This window comes from Crotalus tigris, unplaced genomic scaffold (genome assembly GCF_016545835.1).
Source record: "Crotalus tigris isolate CLP2741 ecotype Arizona unplaced genomic scaffold, ASM1654583v1 scf7180000024302.2721777, whole genome shotgun sequence".
NCBI lineage: Eukaryota > Metazoa > Chordata > Lepidosauria > Squamata > Viperidae > Crotalus > Crotalus tigris.
In genome coordinates, this window is record NW_024100474.1 from 1,369,824 (window position 1) to 1,390,041 (window position 20,218).

The following is a 20,218-nucleotide window of genomic DNA, read 5'->3' on the forward strand; positions in this document are numbered from 1 at the left end:
ACACGTTTTCTCATCCTTTTCTAATCCATTTAGAGCACAAAATATAGCTAAAAGAATATTTATAACCCACCTCACCAGTCTATCCAAAGGGATTTTTCTGTCTACCGGCATCCAAAATAATGTACGTGGAAGCAGAAAAATATAAGGCCAAGAGGAAGGGGCCTCCTATAAAGCATTTGGTTAGCTATTGCCACCATGGGTTTCTACTCTTTCCCAGAAAGAATAATGGACAGGACATGCAGATCTAAGTTTCCAAGTTTAAGTGGCTACATCATTTCCCTTCTATTTACATATTTACCTATTTTAGTCGCAGTCTCCCATCACTGTAGCCTTTCCATTATCTACTACTATCAAACTATAAAATAGCCTTCAAGACAAATATGCTCACAGAAAGATGGGGGTCATCAGGACTCTTTTGCTCTCTTTCTCTTTCTTCCCTTTAAGGAAAAAGATCTGACAAATACAAATAGGGCTGTCAACTTGATGCTTCCTACCGTGTACAAATATCAGCAAATCACACAAGATATAATCATAGAACTATATAAAAGTACGTTAACTTTCAAACTAACTTTATTCAAATTTCAGGCATCTTGTTATTCTGTTCTTACCCCATCTCTGAATTATCTCTCCAAGAGACTAAAGCAACACCAAATTTATTTTCTTTACAAGAATCAGAGAAAAGTATTTTATTTACTGAGCCCCTTTAAATCAGTTGCCATTGTTCTGACAAAACTGTATTAAAAGAATAAGCTTAAACCATACTTGTTCATATATTTATTGAGAAAAATAATCAAAAGCTATATATTTGTATGGGAAAAAAGTATGTGAATCTCTAGGTTCATTGGAAGGGGAAATTATAGTTCTCTTTATCTAGTTTTGGGTTATGTAGAGAACAGATCACATTTTAGGTCATACTTATGCAGATACACTGAAAATTCAATTCACAAACTTTTAAGGACCACTGTATATTTTATATTTCACTCCTGCCAAAGTTTTAGGAAGGCAGACAAATGGTGAAAAATTCAGCAGCTGTGCAGGCCACAACATTAACCTATGCAGGATAAGAGCCAATGTGGTAGAATGGTTAAGGAGTTGGAGTAGGGGCGAAGAGACACAGGTTATAGTCCAGGGGTAGTCAACCTTGGCTCTTTTATGACTCGTGGACTTCAACTCCCAGAATTCCTGAGCCAGCTGTGCTGGCTCAGGAATTCTGGGAATTGAAGTCCACAAGTCATAAAAGAGCCAAGGTTGACTACCCCTGTATCTAGTCCACCCTCTGTTACAGAAGCTCATCCTGGCCAGTCACACTCTCAATCCAACCTACCTCATGGGATTGTTTTTGTGGGACAAAATAACAGGAAGGAACATTATGTATACTGCTCTGAGCCCCCACACTTAATAAGGTAGGATAGAAAGCTTACAAAGAAAAAAAAAGAAATCTATTCAGTATTGTTTGTGACAGATAAAACTCTATAAGATGCTAGATTGTTTTATTTATTCTCTTGCAAATGTAATGCCCCTCCCAAACAATTCTGTGTATCTTTCCATATGTGTTTGTAACATTATAAAAATACAAGCAATGATATAAGAATCAACATACACATTGTAAAAGGACTTCTATCCTTTGTAGAATTTATGTGAAATAATCAATCCCAGAAATAGAATTGAATGGGAACTATTTTATGTGCTTGTAGATTATTTTTTTAAAAAAAAAAAACATTCTGATTTACCATTATGTATGTCATTGCTGCCAATTGCCTTGATTTGTGAAGAAAAGATTTAAAAGCACATAATGTAAGCTTGGTTTCTGTCTATCCCTATTACAGTCAATGGAATAATTTTTGTGATAATAGCTTTTGTAGAACTACTTGGAATCAAACACACAGAACAAGAGAGAGAAGAGACACGAGCTTTAGTAACCAGCTACAGGAAGTGATGTGATGACAAAAAGTAGGCAGGCCAGAGTTTTCCCTTTTTCTCTGGGTTGAAAAATTATTTTGTCCTTTTATTTAAAAATAAAACTACATTAAGCCTGAAGGGTTACCCTACAGGTGTAGTTCAAAATGTGCCACCCACTTTAGCAACTGCGAAGAACAGTACAAACTAAAGATGCTCCAGAAGCTGGAATATCTAAACGTTAGGATAGCAATTGAGACGGTGTGATCAAAGCATCTCCCTCTTTTCACTTGTGTGGCAGAGTTTCAATCATATTGCCACCATCTTGACTTCTTTGCCTCTCCCGGAGATGCCTTTGGCCCTAAATTTGGTCTTAGGGCTTTAAATTGCCCATGTGTGTCATAAAATGATGTTCTCATTCTCTCCTACCTATACATAAAGGTTGCTCAATCTGATTAACCCATCTCTGGGTTAATCAGGTATGAATATCCATTTAAGTTCACAAAAAAATTATTACACCAGAACAAAGTGAGAGTGATCTAATCTAACAGTGTTGCTTTAAATTGTTGCCAGGCTAATCCAAATTTACACCACCACAGAGTCAGACAAATTTCTTAAGAGTGAGTGTTCCAATGGCCTACATAAAACGCATTCCTAGGCACTGAATTTCACACACCATTACTCTGTCTAGCTCTACACACCCACCCTTGGGCTTTCTCTAGACCTCCCAATCTGATTCATTATGCTACTTTGAAGATATTACTGACTCAGTAGTTTTGTTTTCCTAATTCAAACTACCATAGAAGTAATGTTACAGCCCCCCAGGGTAAGCTAATGTAACTGAGCATACTTCTTTTCTAATCTCTTAAATCTGGGCATCAGGAGAAATCTTTTTGTCTTCTATCAGGACTTCAATCTCAGGCTTGTGGCAGAAATAAACTGACCCTACATCCTGCAGCAGTACTAACTGAACAGGAAATAGATCATCCAAAAATTCTAGTTACATGGCAACCCAAGCATCATTATACTGCTCTATTTTTTTCCGGAGGGAAGCCCAAAGAATGAAAATTGTACCAAAGCAAATTCTGGCAATAATGAAGAAAAAAACACACCAGGTGGCAGCACTTGGTCAACCTTGGCTGATTTTGAAAGAGCTAAACAGGATCAGATACTTGGACTGCCATGAAATACCCAGATATATATAAGATTTAGAAATAAAAAAATAAATCCAGAAAAGACAATGGGAAATGATTTCCATATTATTGCCAAGAAAACTCCAGGAGTTAATTTCGGGAGGGGGGAGTGCTTTACCTAAGGAGAAACCTTTCTATAGTAAAATATTTTAATTCATAAAATGCATCATATTATAAAGTGCTTGCTACTTCCGTGTTTTCCCGAAAATAAGATCTGGACTTATTTTTTTTACTGCCTCCAAAAGAGACACCAGGTCTTATTTTGGGGGGGGGGGGTGTCTTTTCCACTCACTTCCAGCACCGACAGACCTGGCCAGCTGGCCCACTTTTTTTGTGGCATCCCCCAGCCTATATTTCACAAAATGCAGACCAGGGGACGCCGCAGAAGTGAGCCAGCAAGGAGAAACAGGCTGCAATGGTAAGTGTGTGCAGAGTGCGTGGGGCAGAACAAAAAAAAAAAAAGAGAAAGAAATTGAATAAATAAATAAATAATTTTAATTACTATTTCCTGTCCTAAGATGCAGTTGAACAGACCAGAGGTATGGTGGGTTAAAAATCAAATAATAAACACATGAAAGATCAGTACTGAACTCCATAGTCACTTTTCCAGCTCTATGTTACACTTAGTGGCAATGGTGGGCACCCCCATCTCTACAGAGACAACAGATTACAGGCTCTCCCTATAGCTAAAAATATCAGTGCAAAATTATATTTGCGCACACTAGAATAACAGATAGGGGAGGGGCAATTAATGAATGCAGGAAGAACAGCAGTCAGCAATAGTAGAAAGGTGGCTTGTGATTTGGGGGCAGTGGTCTCACAAGATTCAGAAGGCAGGATAGGCCAGCTGGGGCATGAGTTAGGCCTTTGGGATTACCCATTCCTTACATACAGAACATTTTTAAACTGCCAAGTACTCAAATTAATATTCCAAAGGCCTTGCTAAATGCCTTTTCCCCTGCTGCATGTCAGGGCTGACAGACAGTGCTTTTCATTTTAGTTCTGATATTCTGATAGAGCAAAAGAGTTTGATCAGTTTTTCTGCTGTGATCAAAGTAAGTCTGAAATGCACAGTTAATGTCCCTGCTAAATGGTTATTTTTAAGATATCTCTAGTAATATCTGGTTTATTTCTTTAAATTATTTTATGCTTTATATGCTCAAAGCTATATGATATTAGTACAGGTAGTCCTCGACATACAACTATAATGGAGTTTGTCCATTATGGTTGTATGTCATAATGGATGTAAAACAGGTCAGTCACATTTCCAACCTAATTTTATTTGGAGGGGGGTTGTAGTGGTCGTTAAGTAAATGTGGCGGTCTTGCAGGGTTTTGCCAAAAACTAAAAGGGTCAGTTTTCTGTAAAACCACCACAAAATTGTGGAACATCTTGCCTTCAGAGATTAGGAAAGCCCCAAATCTTTTGGCCTTCTGTAAATGGGTCAAAATGTCAGTATGTAGTTTTCCATTGGGGACACAAGGGCCTACCAGCCATGAGAATCCCCCCCCACACACACACACCTATATTAACAGCTTCTAGTCTCCCCCATTTAGGAACTTTCCACCTTTTGCAATTTTATAATGTTGTTTTACATTTTTTAAATTTTAAATTATTCGGTTTTAATGTTTTACTGATTAAACTGCACACTTCCCAGAGCCCTTCTATGAAGGAGATGGGTGGTTAAGAAGTTTGATAGATAGATAGATAGATAGATAGATAGATAGATAGATAGATAGATAGATAGATAGATAGATAGATAGATAGATAGATAGATAGATAGATAGACAGACAGACAGACAGATAAGATTGACAGATAGACAGAAATATTGTGACTGCAGAGGGTGCCTGCCTAAGGTAACTTTGAATCCGCTTTGTAAGTCCCTCATTTTGTGTCACTCAAACCTTTGAACAGTCACTAAGCAACCAGTCAAAAGGTCTACCTATAAAGTCAGAGAAGATTCTTATTTTAGATTTCACAACCTTATAACAATAAATGAAAGAATATTCAGGACAAAATGTGATACAAGCATCTTTAGCTTTATAACTTATAAAAAGGTTAACACTTTAGAGTCTCTTTCCCTTTGTGGTATCTTATAAGAGCCATCTTATTTCCTTTTTTTATAGCATGTCTGTCTCCCTTACCCAGAACTCATGGTAAGAAGCAGCTGCAAGAACTACATTTCATTCTTTATATTAGCAACATTTATTTAGCACTGGATTCTTTAAAATCTTCATCGTACCCTTCATGGTTGGAAGAGATTAGAATTAGAAGTCTCCCCACCCCCCAGTAGGTAAAAATATCTAAATTCCTATTGATAGGAGTGAACTGCATGTAGTTTTGGTTCTCATTAACTTGCCATGTACCAGAATGCATCTGATAGCAAAAGCACATCCCGGTTTATTGATTTTCCCAAAATGGGACATCATGCCTACAGTGAAATAATAAAATCTTACTTCATTAGGTAGACAATTGACTTATTTTCTCCTGATTTGGCTTTTCTTATGCCTTCTTTACATTCATATTCCTTTATTTTTGTTAAACAGAAATGGCTTCTAACAGCTATTGAAATAGCAAATATTCTTTTTCTTAAAAGTTTCTTTCATTCTATATTAGCTTGCCACTTTTGAACAGAAGATAGCAAGCCTGGGGCTTACAATAGCTTACACTAGTCTCTAAATCTTAAGTCATTAGTTTTTAAACTACAGCATTATTGGATTAATTATGGCTTTATATCTTGTATGAAACCAGCCACTATGGTTTGGAATTTAAGGGCTTGGCATTACGGTATGAACTCAACGTGCAGTGGTTATTCAATAAGCTAAACAAAGCTCACTGTGTGAACTCTGTTCATTTACTTCACTTCAATCAGTTACTCCCATCTTGATCACCTCCTCCTAATTCTCATCACAAGGTTTTAGTAAAGTGATGGAGGTTATCTGGGGTTCTGAAACACCAGCCAAGATAGCAAAACCTTGCTTCTAATCTTGCCACATGATATTTGCCTTAGCCGGGTCATGCTGCAATCACAGCATGGCAAGACTCTCGCCTAAAACAGAGGTCCCCAACCTTTTGGGCACCAGGGACCGGTTCCATGCAGAGAGGTTTTACCACAGACCAGAGGGTGTGTGGTTTTGTGTGCTGCCTGCATGCCGTGGATGGGGCTCTGCTTGTTTGGGCGGACCGGTTGCTGGCATGCCGCGGCCTGGTACTGGTCCACGGACCAGGGGTTGGGGACCCCTGGCCTAAAACAGTAACATATACAGAAGAAGAGACAAACATATTAATTTGGGTCATTTAATCCAAATGCCAGGTAAAGAAACCATCATAAGTAACTAATTAACTTCAATCCTAAAAACATGCTTTGCAGTTCAGAAGTATGTTTTGCAGCAAATCTAATAATTCATTTGTGCTCACTAGCCAATTTAATGACAATGGCACTCAGATAACAGCCATATTCTATGACTACTCCCATTCCAGGAGCATGTTCCAAAAAGGAAATGAACATCCTTCCCATTTTACTACTGTTTCATGACATACATTATCAAACTGTTTGGGCCCAAATCACATGCAGAACACGTCAATTGTGACATAATTGTCTGCAGGGAGACCTGCTGGGAGGGAAGGAATATCTTGGGATAACATTTCCACACTGTGTAAGCTGCAATCTTATGTTAAAAATGCAACAAACTAAATAAGCACAAATTGGTTATCCATTGTTTGCGGGTAGGAAAAGGCAACATGTATTTTGCACAAACATGTTAATAATGCACAGAAATTCAAAACTGATAGCTGGTCCTAGGTCCAACATGGCTGATAGTGTAGGCAGGATTTGGGAAGGAGGGTCAGAAAAAGAAAGGCCTAGGCACTCTTTCACACTATAAACTGCCAAAGGAGTTACAAGTTTCTTTTGAGTTTCAGAACTTTACCAGGGAATCACAATAAATATCTATGTCAGCATACCGTTTATCATACTACAGATAGTCCTCGACTTACAACAGTTCATTTAATGACTGTTCAAAATTACAACAGCACTGACTTATGATCATTTTTCATACTTATGGCTTTTGTAGAAGCCCCATGATCGTGTGATCAAAATTCAGATGCTTGGCAATTGGTTCATACTTATGACGTTGCTGTGTCCCAAGGTCATGTGATCATCTTTTGCAACCTTCTAACAAGCAAAGTCAAAGGGGAAACCAGATTCACTTAATAACCATGTTACTAACTTCTCAACTGCAGTCATTCACTTAACAACTATGGCAAGAGAGGTCGTAAAATGGGGCAAAACTCACTTGACAAATGTCTCATTTAACAACAGAAATTTTGGGCTCAACTGTGGTCATAAGTCGAGGACAACCTTAAGCACCTTAAGTCTTCCCCATCTCCTTTGCTACTACATTTGCTACCATCTAACACTTTGTTTTTGAATGAAAGGTGAAGTTCTGATAGACTTCCAACATATGATTTCAAGTTTTAAGAAAACTAAGCCCTATACCAGAGCTAGAAAGCACCAGCTAGAAACATTAATCAAAAGTTCATGCTACTGATTGTGCAAAGACGGTTGCAAAGGCCTTCCTGCTACCTCTCCCCCAATCTCTTCCTTTTCTAAGTTTCACATACTGACAGTTTTCCACAGAGTGGTTACTTTCCACTGCATCACTTGCAAGTGAGTGGTCTCTTTCTCTCTCTCTCTCTTTTTCTCTCCTTTTGTTCCCTCCCAGTAAGCATTTAACTTATTTGACTTCACCAGTCACAACTCAGGAGAAATGGAGACTTCTGTCACAATCAATTTTGCTTTGTCTTCCTGCACTGCCCCAGAAACATCATTCTCCAAAGCAAAAAGGTATACCACAGAATTTATACTACCACAAGAGCAGCAACTTTAAATTTTAACGGAATTATGCTGCTAAATATAGTTACTGTCACAACGGACTAACATCCTAGAACAGGGGTGTCAAACAGGCGACCCATGGGCCGGTTGCATCATGCGGTGGCTGCAATCACCTCAGCTCCAGCAATGCAAAAAAAGTCACGATACGTCACGACACGTCACGTGACAAGTTTGACACCCGTGTCATCAAAGAACATTATTACGTGGCTTCAGAGAGGAAAACGCCTCATGTTAACAACCTTGTATCAGCTGTCCCATAGAGGACAGTCATAGTTGCAGTAAATAAATATATCTGCTCTAAAATATTCCTTCATTTCTCCATCCTGGCATCTTCAGGAGTAAGAGTCTCCACATTCAGCAGTGTTTCCTACACGATATCTTAATTCTACAATCTAGGCTCTCCTTCACAAGACACTCTCTTCAGTCAAGGGTTTGAATGCTTAAGATGTGCCAGTATGCTTTGAAAGTTGAGTGTCTTCTGTTGTCATCACAATTTGAATCCACCAATGGGTTTAGACTGTATTCCTGCCCAATCAGATCAAGTCAGCCAAAGTTGCCATGCCCGTCCTGGACCATAGAGATCCCAGTCTTGACACGAGCGTAGCCATTGACTGACAGCAAGACGTTGTGGTTCACCAAAACTAACTAACCCTATGCCTAGATGATCTACATGGGTGGGAGTGGATTCTCCATCTCCGTGCTGAGAAAAGGCGTTCAGGTAAGACAACTGTTGTGGTTCTGGCTAATGAAACATTCCAAAGAACTTCCAGGCATTTATTTTCCTAAAAGTCTTTTATTGTTACAAAATGTCGGCACAGGCACAACGGAGGGATGCTAGGATATAAGTTCTCTTCTTCTGAGCAGTTAAATTATCAGCATGTTCCCTCCCTAAATTACCCGTCATACCTCACATTATCCAATTAGTGTGAAGGTCAAATGTTTTCTTCCTCTTTCTTTCCCGGGCTTTACCCCCAACCCTCCTTCTGCTCTGTATTAAAAGAGCCGAGGTGGCGCAGCAGTTAGAGTGCAGTACTGCAGGCCACTTTAGCTGACTGTGTTCAGCAGGTCAGCGGTTCAAATCTCACCGGCTCAAGGTTGACTCAGCCTTCCATCCTTCCAGGGTAGGTAAAATGAGGACCCAGATTGTTGGGGGCAATGTAAATATATATATATATACATTGCTTACTGGTGTACACCGCTTAGAGAGTGCTTGCACTTAAAGCGGTATATAAGTCTCATAAATAAATAAGTAAATAAATATTAACCCCATAATTACCAGACAATTCTACATATTGTCAAAAGCAAGAATATACAATATTTGCAGCGTTGACAACAACACCCCTTCTCCAGTACTGGAGATGGAGAAACCACCAATGGGACATACCACAGCCTACTGTCCCTGAGGGAGGGGAGTAGACTGGTCCGGTGTGGCACTTTGCTGTATAACCTGTTGGAGAACCCTCCTACCGAAGGAAGCCTCTGTGGAGGCAAACCTATCGATTTTATAGTGCCGAATGAAAGGAGATGGTGAAACCCATGTCGCTGTCCTGCAGACTTCCTCGATGGAAGCCTGGGTGGCCCATGCGCAGATGTAGCTGCACTCCATGTAGAGTGGGCTGTGACCCATCGTGGAACCGGCAATGACTCAGCTTGATACTCCCCGGCGATGCATACCCAAATCCACCTGCCAACTGTGGAAGAGGAAACCTTCCGACCCCTGGAGGAAGAGTGGAAAGATATAAAGAAGCCTTCTGATTTGCGGAATTCCGCTGTCCGAGACATATAGTACCAAAATGCTCTCTGGACATCCAAACTATGCCATTGCCATTTCAGCGCGTGCGATGGGTTAGGGCAAAAATCCGGCAGCACTATCTCCTGTGATCTATGGAACAGAGAACTGACTTTCGGGACGAAGGTAGGGTCAAGTTGAAGGATCACTCGATCCTAGTGGAAAACACACAAGTCGTCCCTGATTGAGCGTGCTGCCAATTCGGAGATACGTCGTGCCGATGTGATTGCCACCAGGAATGCCACCTTCTGGGACAGGTAGCGAATGTTGCATATTCTTAGGGGTTCAAAGAGTGTAAGAGCCCGAAGGACCGGTAGTAACTTCCACGAAGGGTACCTGTGCACGGTAGGGGGTCTGGTGTTAGCGGCCCCTTTAAGAAATGAGCGGATTAAGGGGTGATGACCCAATGTCCCCGCTGAGTCGCATGTGAAGACCGTGGAAAGCGCTGCAATCTGTCTGCACAATGTGTTTGGGGCCAGGCCCCTCTCCAGACCGTCTAGCAAGTAGTCCAAGATATGGGGAATTGTGAGTTCTGAGAGCGACAACTGTCATCCGACGCACCATAAACGGAAGTTTTTCCACATGGCCTCATAAATGTGGTTAGTGGAAGGACGTCGGGAGGCCTTGATCACTGTGATGACCCCTGGCGAGCAAAGCTCCCCTGTTAAGATTGAGCGCTCAAGTGCCAGACGGCTAACTGGAGCCACAGGGGGTCCGGATGGAGAATAACCCCTTGGCTGAGAGAGACCCGTTCTGGAGGAATCCTCCAAGGGTATGCGAGGGAAAGGTTCATCAGATCGGGGAACCAAGGTCTCCTTGACCAATAAGGGGCCACCAGGAGAACCTCCGCTCACTCCCAAAGGAGCTTGCGAATTACCGCTGGGAGAAGAGGTAGAGGGGGAAAGGCGTAAAGTAGACCCTGCGGCCATGGGCTCCGGAGAGCATCCGTCTGTTCCACCCCTGAAGTTGGGAACCGGGAGAAGAACCGAGGCAGTTGGGTGTTGGACGGGGACACGAAGAGGTCCATGAGTGGGACGCCGAAACGGTGACAAATTTCTCTGAAAACCTTTGGGTGCAGGCGCCATTCTGAGTGATCTACCGTTGTTCTGCTCAGAAGATCAGCCTGGGTGTACGCTTCCCCTGAAATATGATCGGCCTTTATTGAGGCCAGATTGTGTTCTGCCCAGGATCCCAGTAGAAGAGACTCGGTCAAAAGATTTTGAGAGCGGGTACCCCCTTGACAGTTTATGTGAGCCTTGGCTGCTATGTTGTCCATGAAGACCAATACGTGGTGGCATGTCACCCGGCTGTGAAAGTGACAAAGGGCTAGGTGGATGGCCTGTAGTTCGAGCCAATTTATGTTGTGCCGGAGGTCTGAGTTGGACCAACGGCCCTGTGCCCACTGTGACCGAAGGTGTGCTCCCCAACCGAACAGGCTAGCCTCTGTCATGAACACTATCCGGTCCGGCTCCTTGAAACCTGACCCTCTGACATGGCTGGTGACAGCCACCACCTGAGGGAGCGTAACACCTGATGTGGGAATCTTACCCTTTGTTGGGAGGCACTGAGGTTCTGTCTCTGGAAAGGGAGCATGAACCATTGTTGTTTCCTGGAGTGCAGCCTGGACCACAGGACGATTGCTATGGCTGAGATCATCTTTCCTAACAATTGGGAGAGACTGGCCAACGTTACTGACCGCCCCCTGCGTATCTGGAGGACTGATTCCCTTATACTGTCCCGGCATTCTTGAGATAAGTACACCCGGCACTCCACCGTGTCTATGATGGCCCCGAAATGTAACAGCCTTATTGTGGGGACCAAATGGCTCTTGGGAAAGTTTACCGAGAACCCGTGGTCCTGGAGCAGCTTTGCCACCAGTATGAGGTCCGACTTAGCAGACTGGGTGGACAATGACTGGATTAATATGTCGTCCAGACAGCATTGGACTCTGACTGGTATCATCCTTAAATGAGCTGCCAGAACCGCCAGGATTTTGGTAAACACCCTGGGAGTCGATGATAGGCCAAATGGGAGTGCCCTTACTGAAAGCGACGTCCCTTGTACGCAAACCGTAGAAACCGTTGGTGGGCCAGAGGGATAGGGATATGGAGGTACGCCCCCGTGAGGTCGATAGACGTCAGGAGATCCCCCTTTCTTATGCTTCCCAAGATGGAGCGGAGCATTTCCATCTTGAATTTGCGGTATGCAAGATGAAAATTCAAGCCCTTGAGGTCTAAAATGGCTCTCCATCCCCCCGACGCCTTGGGAACAACGAAGAGGATGGAGTAAAATCCCTGGCCTCTCTGGCCCAGCGGTACCGGTTCTATGGCCCGTATGTGTAATAAATGTTGAATGGCTTCGTTCATCAGCCTTTTGTTTGTTCGGTTCCGAGGGTATGGACAAGAGAGGAACTGATTTGGGGGGGGGGGTTGGAGATGAACTCCAGAGAAAGACCGTGACGAATGGTGTTGAGCACCCATGCATCCGTGGTGGTGGCCTCCCACTGGTGGGCAAATAGAGTGTCTGCCACCTATGGGAGGTACTGATGGAGAGTCACCTGGAGCGGCGGAATGGCCTGCTGTTCCCTCAAAAGGGACGCTTATACCCTGAGACTGTTGCCTTGGTCTGGGAGTTTGCCTATCAGGCTGTCTTTCCTGCCTATCTTGCTTGGCCGGGAAGGGGTGGAAGGGCTGGGTGTAATTATATCTAGCTCCTGCACGAAAGGACTGTCTTCGTGGATAATAATTGGAGCGTTTGTCCAAGTTTTTGAGGAGATGATTAAGGACCTTGCGCTTGTCCTTGTTTTCAGTTATGTAGGGATTTAGGGCGTCCCCAAATAATTTACCTCCCTGATATGGAGCAGCTGCCAGCTTCCACTTGTGTGCGGATATCCTCTGCTGGGATCTGAGCTTGAAGCTGCCGGAGCCAGCAGAGGGCGGCCCTGTTGAAAAAGGAGGTGGAGGTTGCAGCCCTGATCGCCCATGCAGCCGCTTGGTGCGTTCTGCGATAAGTTGATTCGCACTTGCGATCCTCAGCTTTAAGGGCCTCAGAAAAATCCCCGGAAATGGCAGTGGCTGATACTAGGGGACCTAAGGGCTCATCCACAGCCGGTACCTCCAGAGCCTTCTCCAAATTCTTGGCAACATTGTACAATTTCTTGTCAGTGTTACCCGGGATGGGAAGAGAAGCCGGTGATGTCCACTGTTTCCGGATCGCATTCAGAAACAGAGAAGGACAAGGGATGTGATGTTGCGCTGCGACTGGTTCAACGAAGTTCAGGTCTGCCTCCGACTCCAGGGGAACGGGAGTTGTTGTTGCCGAAGGTTTAGGCCCAAGATGGGCGGTGGATGTGGCCTTACGTAGTAAGGTGATAAAGAAAGAAGGATTAAAGAGACCACTGAAAGAAGGTGCCTCCGGAGGAACTTCCTCCTCCTCAGACATTGGGATCTCCTGTTCTGTGGCGAGTTGATGGAGGTAAGAATCCTCAGAAACTGGTGACCCAGATGGAGAGGAAGGACTATAATAGACTTCAGTCCCCGGTTGTTGGATAGGACAGGGAATGGTAGTCACTGGCCTGGAAGCCTGAGCCCTGGCGTCAAGGGCTCGGTCTACCACTTGTGCGATCAGTAAGGCTAGGCAGTCCTCCGTAGGGAAGGGAGCCGACTCGCTAGGGCAGAGTCCTGCTGCAGTGGGGATAAATGTGGCCACGGGAGCCCCTTGAGGAACCCATGCAGCAGAAGCTTGGGAAGCGGAAGGAAACTCGCCTGTCCCGTACTGCGCAGGGGAATGTAAGGATTCCCCCATTGACCAGATCCCCAGAGGGGAGGTTGGAGCCCCCCAGGGGTAAGTCCAAGGCTAACCCTTAGGTCTGAGGTGTCTCCAACCTGGCTCTTTTCTGCGCCTTGGAGAACTCCTTTTCTAAGGCTTGGTGTCTCCGGTTGGCCTGCTTGTCTGTTCTTTTGGAAGTTTTGGCGGTAGGTCTGATCTTAGTTTTGGCCGCTGTCTGAACAATGCCCTCCAGACCAGGTGGACCCGATGAGGATGGCAAGGCTCCCTTTGAGGTAAGAGTAGAATCCTCCATTCTCCGATAGCATAGGAACACAATAGGGGGCTCCTGGTATCTGGAGAGTATTACATCCTGGGTAAGGACAGACATACTACAGGGGACGTCTGGAACCCAGGTACAGCCCTTGCATGGATAAGGACAGGCACACAATTGGGGACGCCTGGAATCCAACTATGGCTGTGCACAGATAAGGACAGACACATTACTGGGGGTGCCTGGAATCCGGCCTGAAGTACTGTGGATAAGGACAGGCACACTACAGGGGGCGCCTGGAATCCAAGTATAGTTTTGCTCAGATAAGGACAGACACACTACTGGGGGTGCCTGGAATCCGAGTGGAGCCGAATTGTGTAGATAATGACAAGTAGGGACCAGGAGACACCAAACCCTGAAAGGCAAAAAGACTGGATGTTCAAAAACATCCAGTCAGGACTGAACAGGAGTAGAAGTGAGGTCTAGAGAGGCCTGCTGGTAGTAGGCCTCAGTTGGGAAAAGGGCCTATCTTGATTGCAAAATGGTGGTCGTCTATAAACGGAGGCCTTATTAAGTACAGCGCAAAATGGCGCCTGTCTACAAAAAAACGGTCTGACTGATGCCGGGCCTGCTCTGGCTGCGCCCACTTTCTCTGAATACCTCCCCTGGCAAGAGCCCCCGCTTAAAATGCCAATCTCAGTGGCGGGAAGGAAGGATCCCCTTCCTCCTGCGTCCCCCGAGTTCGAGAGGACCTGCTATTCCTTGGGAGGTTTAATATCCCACACGGCCAAAATGGCAGCCGCGCATGAGGGCAGACTGACAAGAGCAATGCTGATCCAAAAAAGTTCAGCCTACAAGAGGAGTAACGCAACCGAAGCGAGAAGGAAAAAAAGTGGCCCCTTTCTGTCTCCAATCAACCGCTTGCCAGCTGATCGGCGCTGCCTCCGTGCGCTCGTCGCATCTCCTCCCGGCAAAATTATGATCGTGAACAACTCGACGCAGCCGGCAGCAGCTACAAAAAGAAAAAACGCACCGCACAATTTTAAAGAGATCTAGGGCTCGTGAGGGCCTTCCCTGTAAAGCTCCTGACATGGAAATAGCCACAGGAGCTGCTGCTGCAAGCTCCAATGGGATCCTGAATTCCCTCCCCCCCCCACGTTTGGGTGAGACCTAACGGCTGTTAGTCCCCTGTCCGATCAGGTATTGGAGATAAGGGGAGGATTAAGGAAGGGGGAAAAAAGGAGAGAGGAAGGAGCCCCCTTCCCCCAATACAAGCTATTTGTATTACCCCCCCCCCCAATACAGAAGATTAGGAACAAGTTCCAAGTTCTTGAAAGGGAGAGGAATAGAGATTTTGGCAATGGTAGGCCAAATTTTGTGCTAAATACAGCACAACAGAGCTACTGGAGAAGGGAAAATGCACCAATGAACTATACCTGCCTAAGAGCCAAACTTGCACGTCTGTCCTGGGCAAGATCAAGTCAAGACTGGGATCTCTATGGTCCAGGACGGGCGTGGCAACTTTGGCTGACTTGATCTGATTGGGCAGAAATACAGTCTAAACCTATTGGTGGATTCTCCATCTCCAGTGCTGGAGAAACAAAAGATCAAGAACTATTTCTCATTAACAACAGGGGGGGGGAATACAAATTTAAGCAATACTTCCAAGACTAAAAACAACCAAATAAGACAGGCTTTTGAATTTTTCAAGAACAAGTACTATGATTTGATAGAAAGAAAAAAAAGAGCAGGTGGATGTCGGTTAACCTGACGATAAAATAGACAATCGTTTTAAAAAGCAGTAACGGACAAACAAGAGAGGGAGGAAAATGGTTAGATGTTTAAAAAAATGAAGATGGCAGGCATGGTTCTGAGACTGCAGATTCACAAGGATCAGTCTCACCTAGGTGACAAGTTCTTAGGACTACCTTTCAAACAGCTGAAAGAATTGCCTTCTATTTTGGAGAATATATTGTCAGTTATTAGTCATATCTGTCTTTATTCCTCCTAAAATAAATTATCAGGTGCAGCTTTTGCACCTTCCACTCCTGCCTCAGCACACTTCCATTTGGACCTAGCAACTAACTTTTCCCAACTTTCTATCATTGCTCTTAGGAGGGCCTCCCAAAAACACAAGCCAACTGAACCCCAGACAGGTCAACCAGCTGCCCTGAAAACGTGCATTCCCACCAACCTTCCATGTGCAAGCAGCAATGTGAGTGCAGCTGACCTGTCAGAGACACAATCTGCCCTCCGGCTGTAGCTGGAAATCGGAAGACTGTCTGTTGTGCCTGCTGCAGCTGTCCAGGTATGCCTACGACCGCCGCCTGGCCCTGCTGGCTGGAGAGGGCCAGCGAGTGCGGCTGTAAGTGAGTGAGAGGAATGGTAGGGGTCCCAGGAGGGAGTGGAGCACCTGCTGGAAGGAGGGAGAAAAAAAGGCTTTTTATCAGGGCCAGATGTTTTTAAAATCTCCTTCATTCCCTCTTGGATTCTTGTTAATCTCTCCTCCTAAATTATTATCATATGCAGCCTTCTTCCAATCTTATGCCTTCAGTTGGGTTGTGACTATGAGTTCGAGAATTCCGAGTGGAATTCTAGAAGACGGAATATCCAGTTGAGGGTGGCTGCTATACATCTTTCATGGGAGGAAGAGGAGGGAAGGCGTTGACCAAGCTCCATGTCCCAGTTCCAAACCCTACAATTCTCACAATCAGAAATGTCAAAGTGGGACTTTCCATTTCCTCAAAGGAATGAGGAGGCTGGCAGCAGAGACAGCAACACTACCGTTTCCCTAAAACTTCCTGTTCTCCTGGTAGAACCTGTCCCTAGAGTAGCTATTATCCTGGCCTCAGCCATACTCCTTTATGAAACAATCATATTTAAGAGAATGCAGTTTCGGCATTTCCATTCCAGCCTCTCACAAGTCAAAGAAGGAGCAAGGTCTAGCGTGCTCAGTGTAATTGCAGAAGAATCAGCAACTATCGCAAAAACTCTTCAACTGGCAAAAAAGAAACTGACCTGACATGAGAGTAAAGCCGGTAGGTATCTGCATTAGTCCTCCAGAGGCCACTGCGCTGCTTCCAGTGGTTTTCAGCACTGTTCCGTTGGCACTGGTGACTGTACTGGGGCTGACACTGGCAGAGACTGGTGCTAAGTAGTTAGTAATGGGGAACGAGGGCCCACTGCTGACCTGCATGGATGTGGATGTTGTGGATGCTGTCTGGATGGTGGACGTCGTCCCTGGGAGGTTGGTGACAGTGAATGCTGGCTTCAGTGAGTCCTGCAAAAGAAGCGCAAGTAGGAAGAGCCAAGCCCAAACTGAGTATACTGCCCAGAGCTGAATACAGCCTTTCCCCTTCTGACTATCTGGTAGTATAGTATATCCACATCTAAAAATAAAAGATAACATGTATAGGTCAATAAGCTCTCAAAATCACCATACTATTCCACATGTGGTTGAATTCAATTCCCATGCTACTGTTTTCTCCCAATTCTAAACCATGGATTCTTCCTTAATATTTCACAATGGTTGAGTTGCATCAGCAGTCTAACCAAACACTTTCTTGAGGAGGCAACAAAGGCCTAAGCAACAGACTTATTCAGTCTGCTTAGGCAGGCCCAACTTACATTAATTCTAAGACCCAATGGCAGCAAGGACTTTGACCAGGGAATTATTTCTTAAAATTTCACTTGGACATGCTTCCTGTAACTTGTCCATGATTCTATCATATATCCTGTCTTCTAGAAATAACATAGATTGTGTCTTTCTATATTATCCACTTCAGAATTGGCAAATGTTCTCATATCCATTTTGAATATTTTTTCCTCAAGGCTAAACTTACCCATTTTTCTCAATCTCTGGTCAAAGAATCATATTTCTGGTCTTTTGAGAATATTTATTGACCTTCTCTTAATCTCTTTCAGGCTGTCTGAATCCTTCTTAAATTATGGTATGCAGCACTCAAGATTTACCTGGTGCAGGTCTTTTCGATGATGCAATCTTTTCATTTTGGTCTCTCAATATCTTGCCCTAATCCCTTCACAGTTAACCAGTATTCTGCCGCTACAATCATTCACACAACCCTGATTACATGATAACTATTCTTTAAATCCTTATACTAATTTCCTATATGTTCTACTTCACTTCCAAGTTACTTGCTCAGCTTTTATATGATATTCACATTTTCAAACCTAGAAAACTTTGAGATTTTGGTATCGCCAATGATTTGGTTTACTCCACTCCTAAGATTAACAACAAATCTGCTTTCTGTAGAACCAAAGTTTAGTCTTCAAATTTATGCTTTTTTGCTCTGAGTTTCATGTCATTAATTCATATTGGTCAATATGTAATGCACAAACTGAATGCAAAGAAATTAAAAGGACAATGTTGCTTTTTTGCCATCGGTGCTTTTCCATGAAAATCTAATAAGATTAGATTTTGTAATAATATGAACAAATGCATCTCAATGCACATAATGCCATTCACCTTCAGTATTTGAGATTGCTCAGTTTTTGTTCATTAATAATCCGAAACATCCAATAGTTCAAACTGAGGATTGTTTATACTCACTATCTTGCATGATACTATTAGCTTTCCTGGAAGAGAGGTCTGGAGAATAATTTGAAGGGCTATCTCTCCAAGTACTCAGAGAAAGTTTTTGTTTTTGTTTTATAAAAATACAAAGCTATCCATTTTATCAGCTCATTTGAGTGGGAGTTGTTTTGCTACAAATAGCTTATCACTTACTATAACTAAATTTTGTCTAGAAGCAAGGAAGCAACTGTTTAATTCAGTGTTATCTTTAATTTTCGGTCAATTAGTTATTTAAGTTTGTGAATGACTGTTAATTGATTGGTAAATTTACTGAGAAGCTTTTTGTGACTAGATCCATAAACTGAACTGACTATAAATTCCCACTGTAAGTTCCATGCTATAAAGAGTCATGAATAGTCATGGCACTATACAAATATGTAACTCTACAGAATGGACATTTTTAATCTGCAAATTTTATCTCTAAGTGATAGCTTTCCCAGAGATATCAGGTTCAGGTAGCATGACCTCTGAGTTACACATCCCATGAGGCCATAATGTAATGTTGATTTAGCATTTCATGTGATCTGAGCCATTCTGGCTATGATTATATGATTATATGGCTTGGTACTATATATGAATTCGGGAAACTATAGCCTATTCAAAAACCAAAGCTTAAGCAAACCATAGCATAAAACGTGAACCATGCTATTGTGCTTTAGGATACTAAGTCACATGCTAGATCTTCCAGGATTTGCATAACAACTCTTAAGTGGGATAGAGAGGCCACTGAGTACTCTGGAAACTCTCTGGATCTATTGGATGCTTGAGATACACTCTTTAAACTCTGACAGCCCTAGTGGTGCAGTGGTTAGAATGCAGCATTGCAGACAAACTGCCCACAGTCTGGGGTTTGATCCTGATGGGGTTCAAGGTTGGCTCAGCCTTCCATCCTTCTGAGGTCAGTAAAATGAGGACCCAGATTGCGGAAGTCAATATACAAATGCATTGTAAATCATCCAATGAGTCCTGTAAAGTGGTATATAAGTCTAGGTTCTATTGCTAACTGCTATTGCTATACAGGTCCCATTAATTAATCTTAGCTGGATTAGGAAGTGATCTGATCAAAGTAAATGGGTAAAAGTAATGCCCTCCATATTCAGATAAACCGAGATCTAGCATGTGACCACATGGATGTGCTGGATTAGAAATCACTTGGAACAAGCCACCTTTATCATAGAGACAGTGAATTCTATGGCTCTCCCAGATCTACACTTAAGTTGTTCAATACCAAAAATTATGGTTACTCAAACCTGGAATCCCTATCAAAGAGGCCAGAGAATGAGCCAACCAGAAAGATATCCAGCATGCCTATTAAAATGGAGGTATTTAGATCATGTCACATCCTACTACAGACTTGATGGCCTCAATGGCCTCTTCCAAATCTGTGATTCTAAACAGATATAAAGATCAAATTATATATTTAATTACATTTCTTTCAAAATCTAATTAAATGTATAATTTTAAAAAGTAGGGATTGCCAAGCTACTATCTGTATGGAAATGGACCATTGGAAGGGCAGTGATGTTTCCATACAGCAAAGACTGGACAGAGAGGCACAGTGCACCAGTGTTTTCTTTGTACTCAAAATGCATTAAGTTTCCCTTCTCTGCAACTTTGATTGCTTAGTGCAGTGTTTCCCAAACTTGACAATTTTAAGGCATGTGGACTTCAACTCCCAGAATTCCACAGCCAGCAACGTGGCTTAGTGTTCTAGGTTCAATTTTCAACTGTCTTATAACAATATTCTCAAAAGAAGTATCTGACAAGTCCCCATATGAGTAAAAATAACCATCTGCTTACATGAGAAATACA

General features: G+C 43.2%; 1 protein-coding gene across 5 annotated transcripts in view; it reads right to left on the reverse strand.

Moving 5' to 3' along the window:
* The window catches only part of SRF (serum response factor), a 92,854-nt gene that overhangs the window by 9,981 nt on the left and 62,655 nt on the right, over window positions 1-20,218 (reverse strand). For 3 of the 5 annotated variants that reach the window (XM_039324592.1, XM_039324589.1, XM_039324587.1), the window contains 2 exons: window positions 16,831-17,092; window positions 16,043-16,228 (listed from right to left, as the gene is read on the reverse strand). In XM_039324592.1, the coding sequence (XP_039180526.1) occupies window positions 16,043-16,228; window positions 16,831-17,092 (448 nt within the window). The remainder of the gene's footprint in view (window positions 1-16,042; window positions 16,229-16,830; window positions 17,093-20,218) is intronic. The other 2 variants (XM_039324591.1, XM_039324590.1) reach the window with 1 other exon arrangement.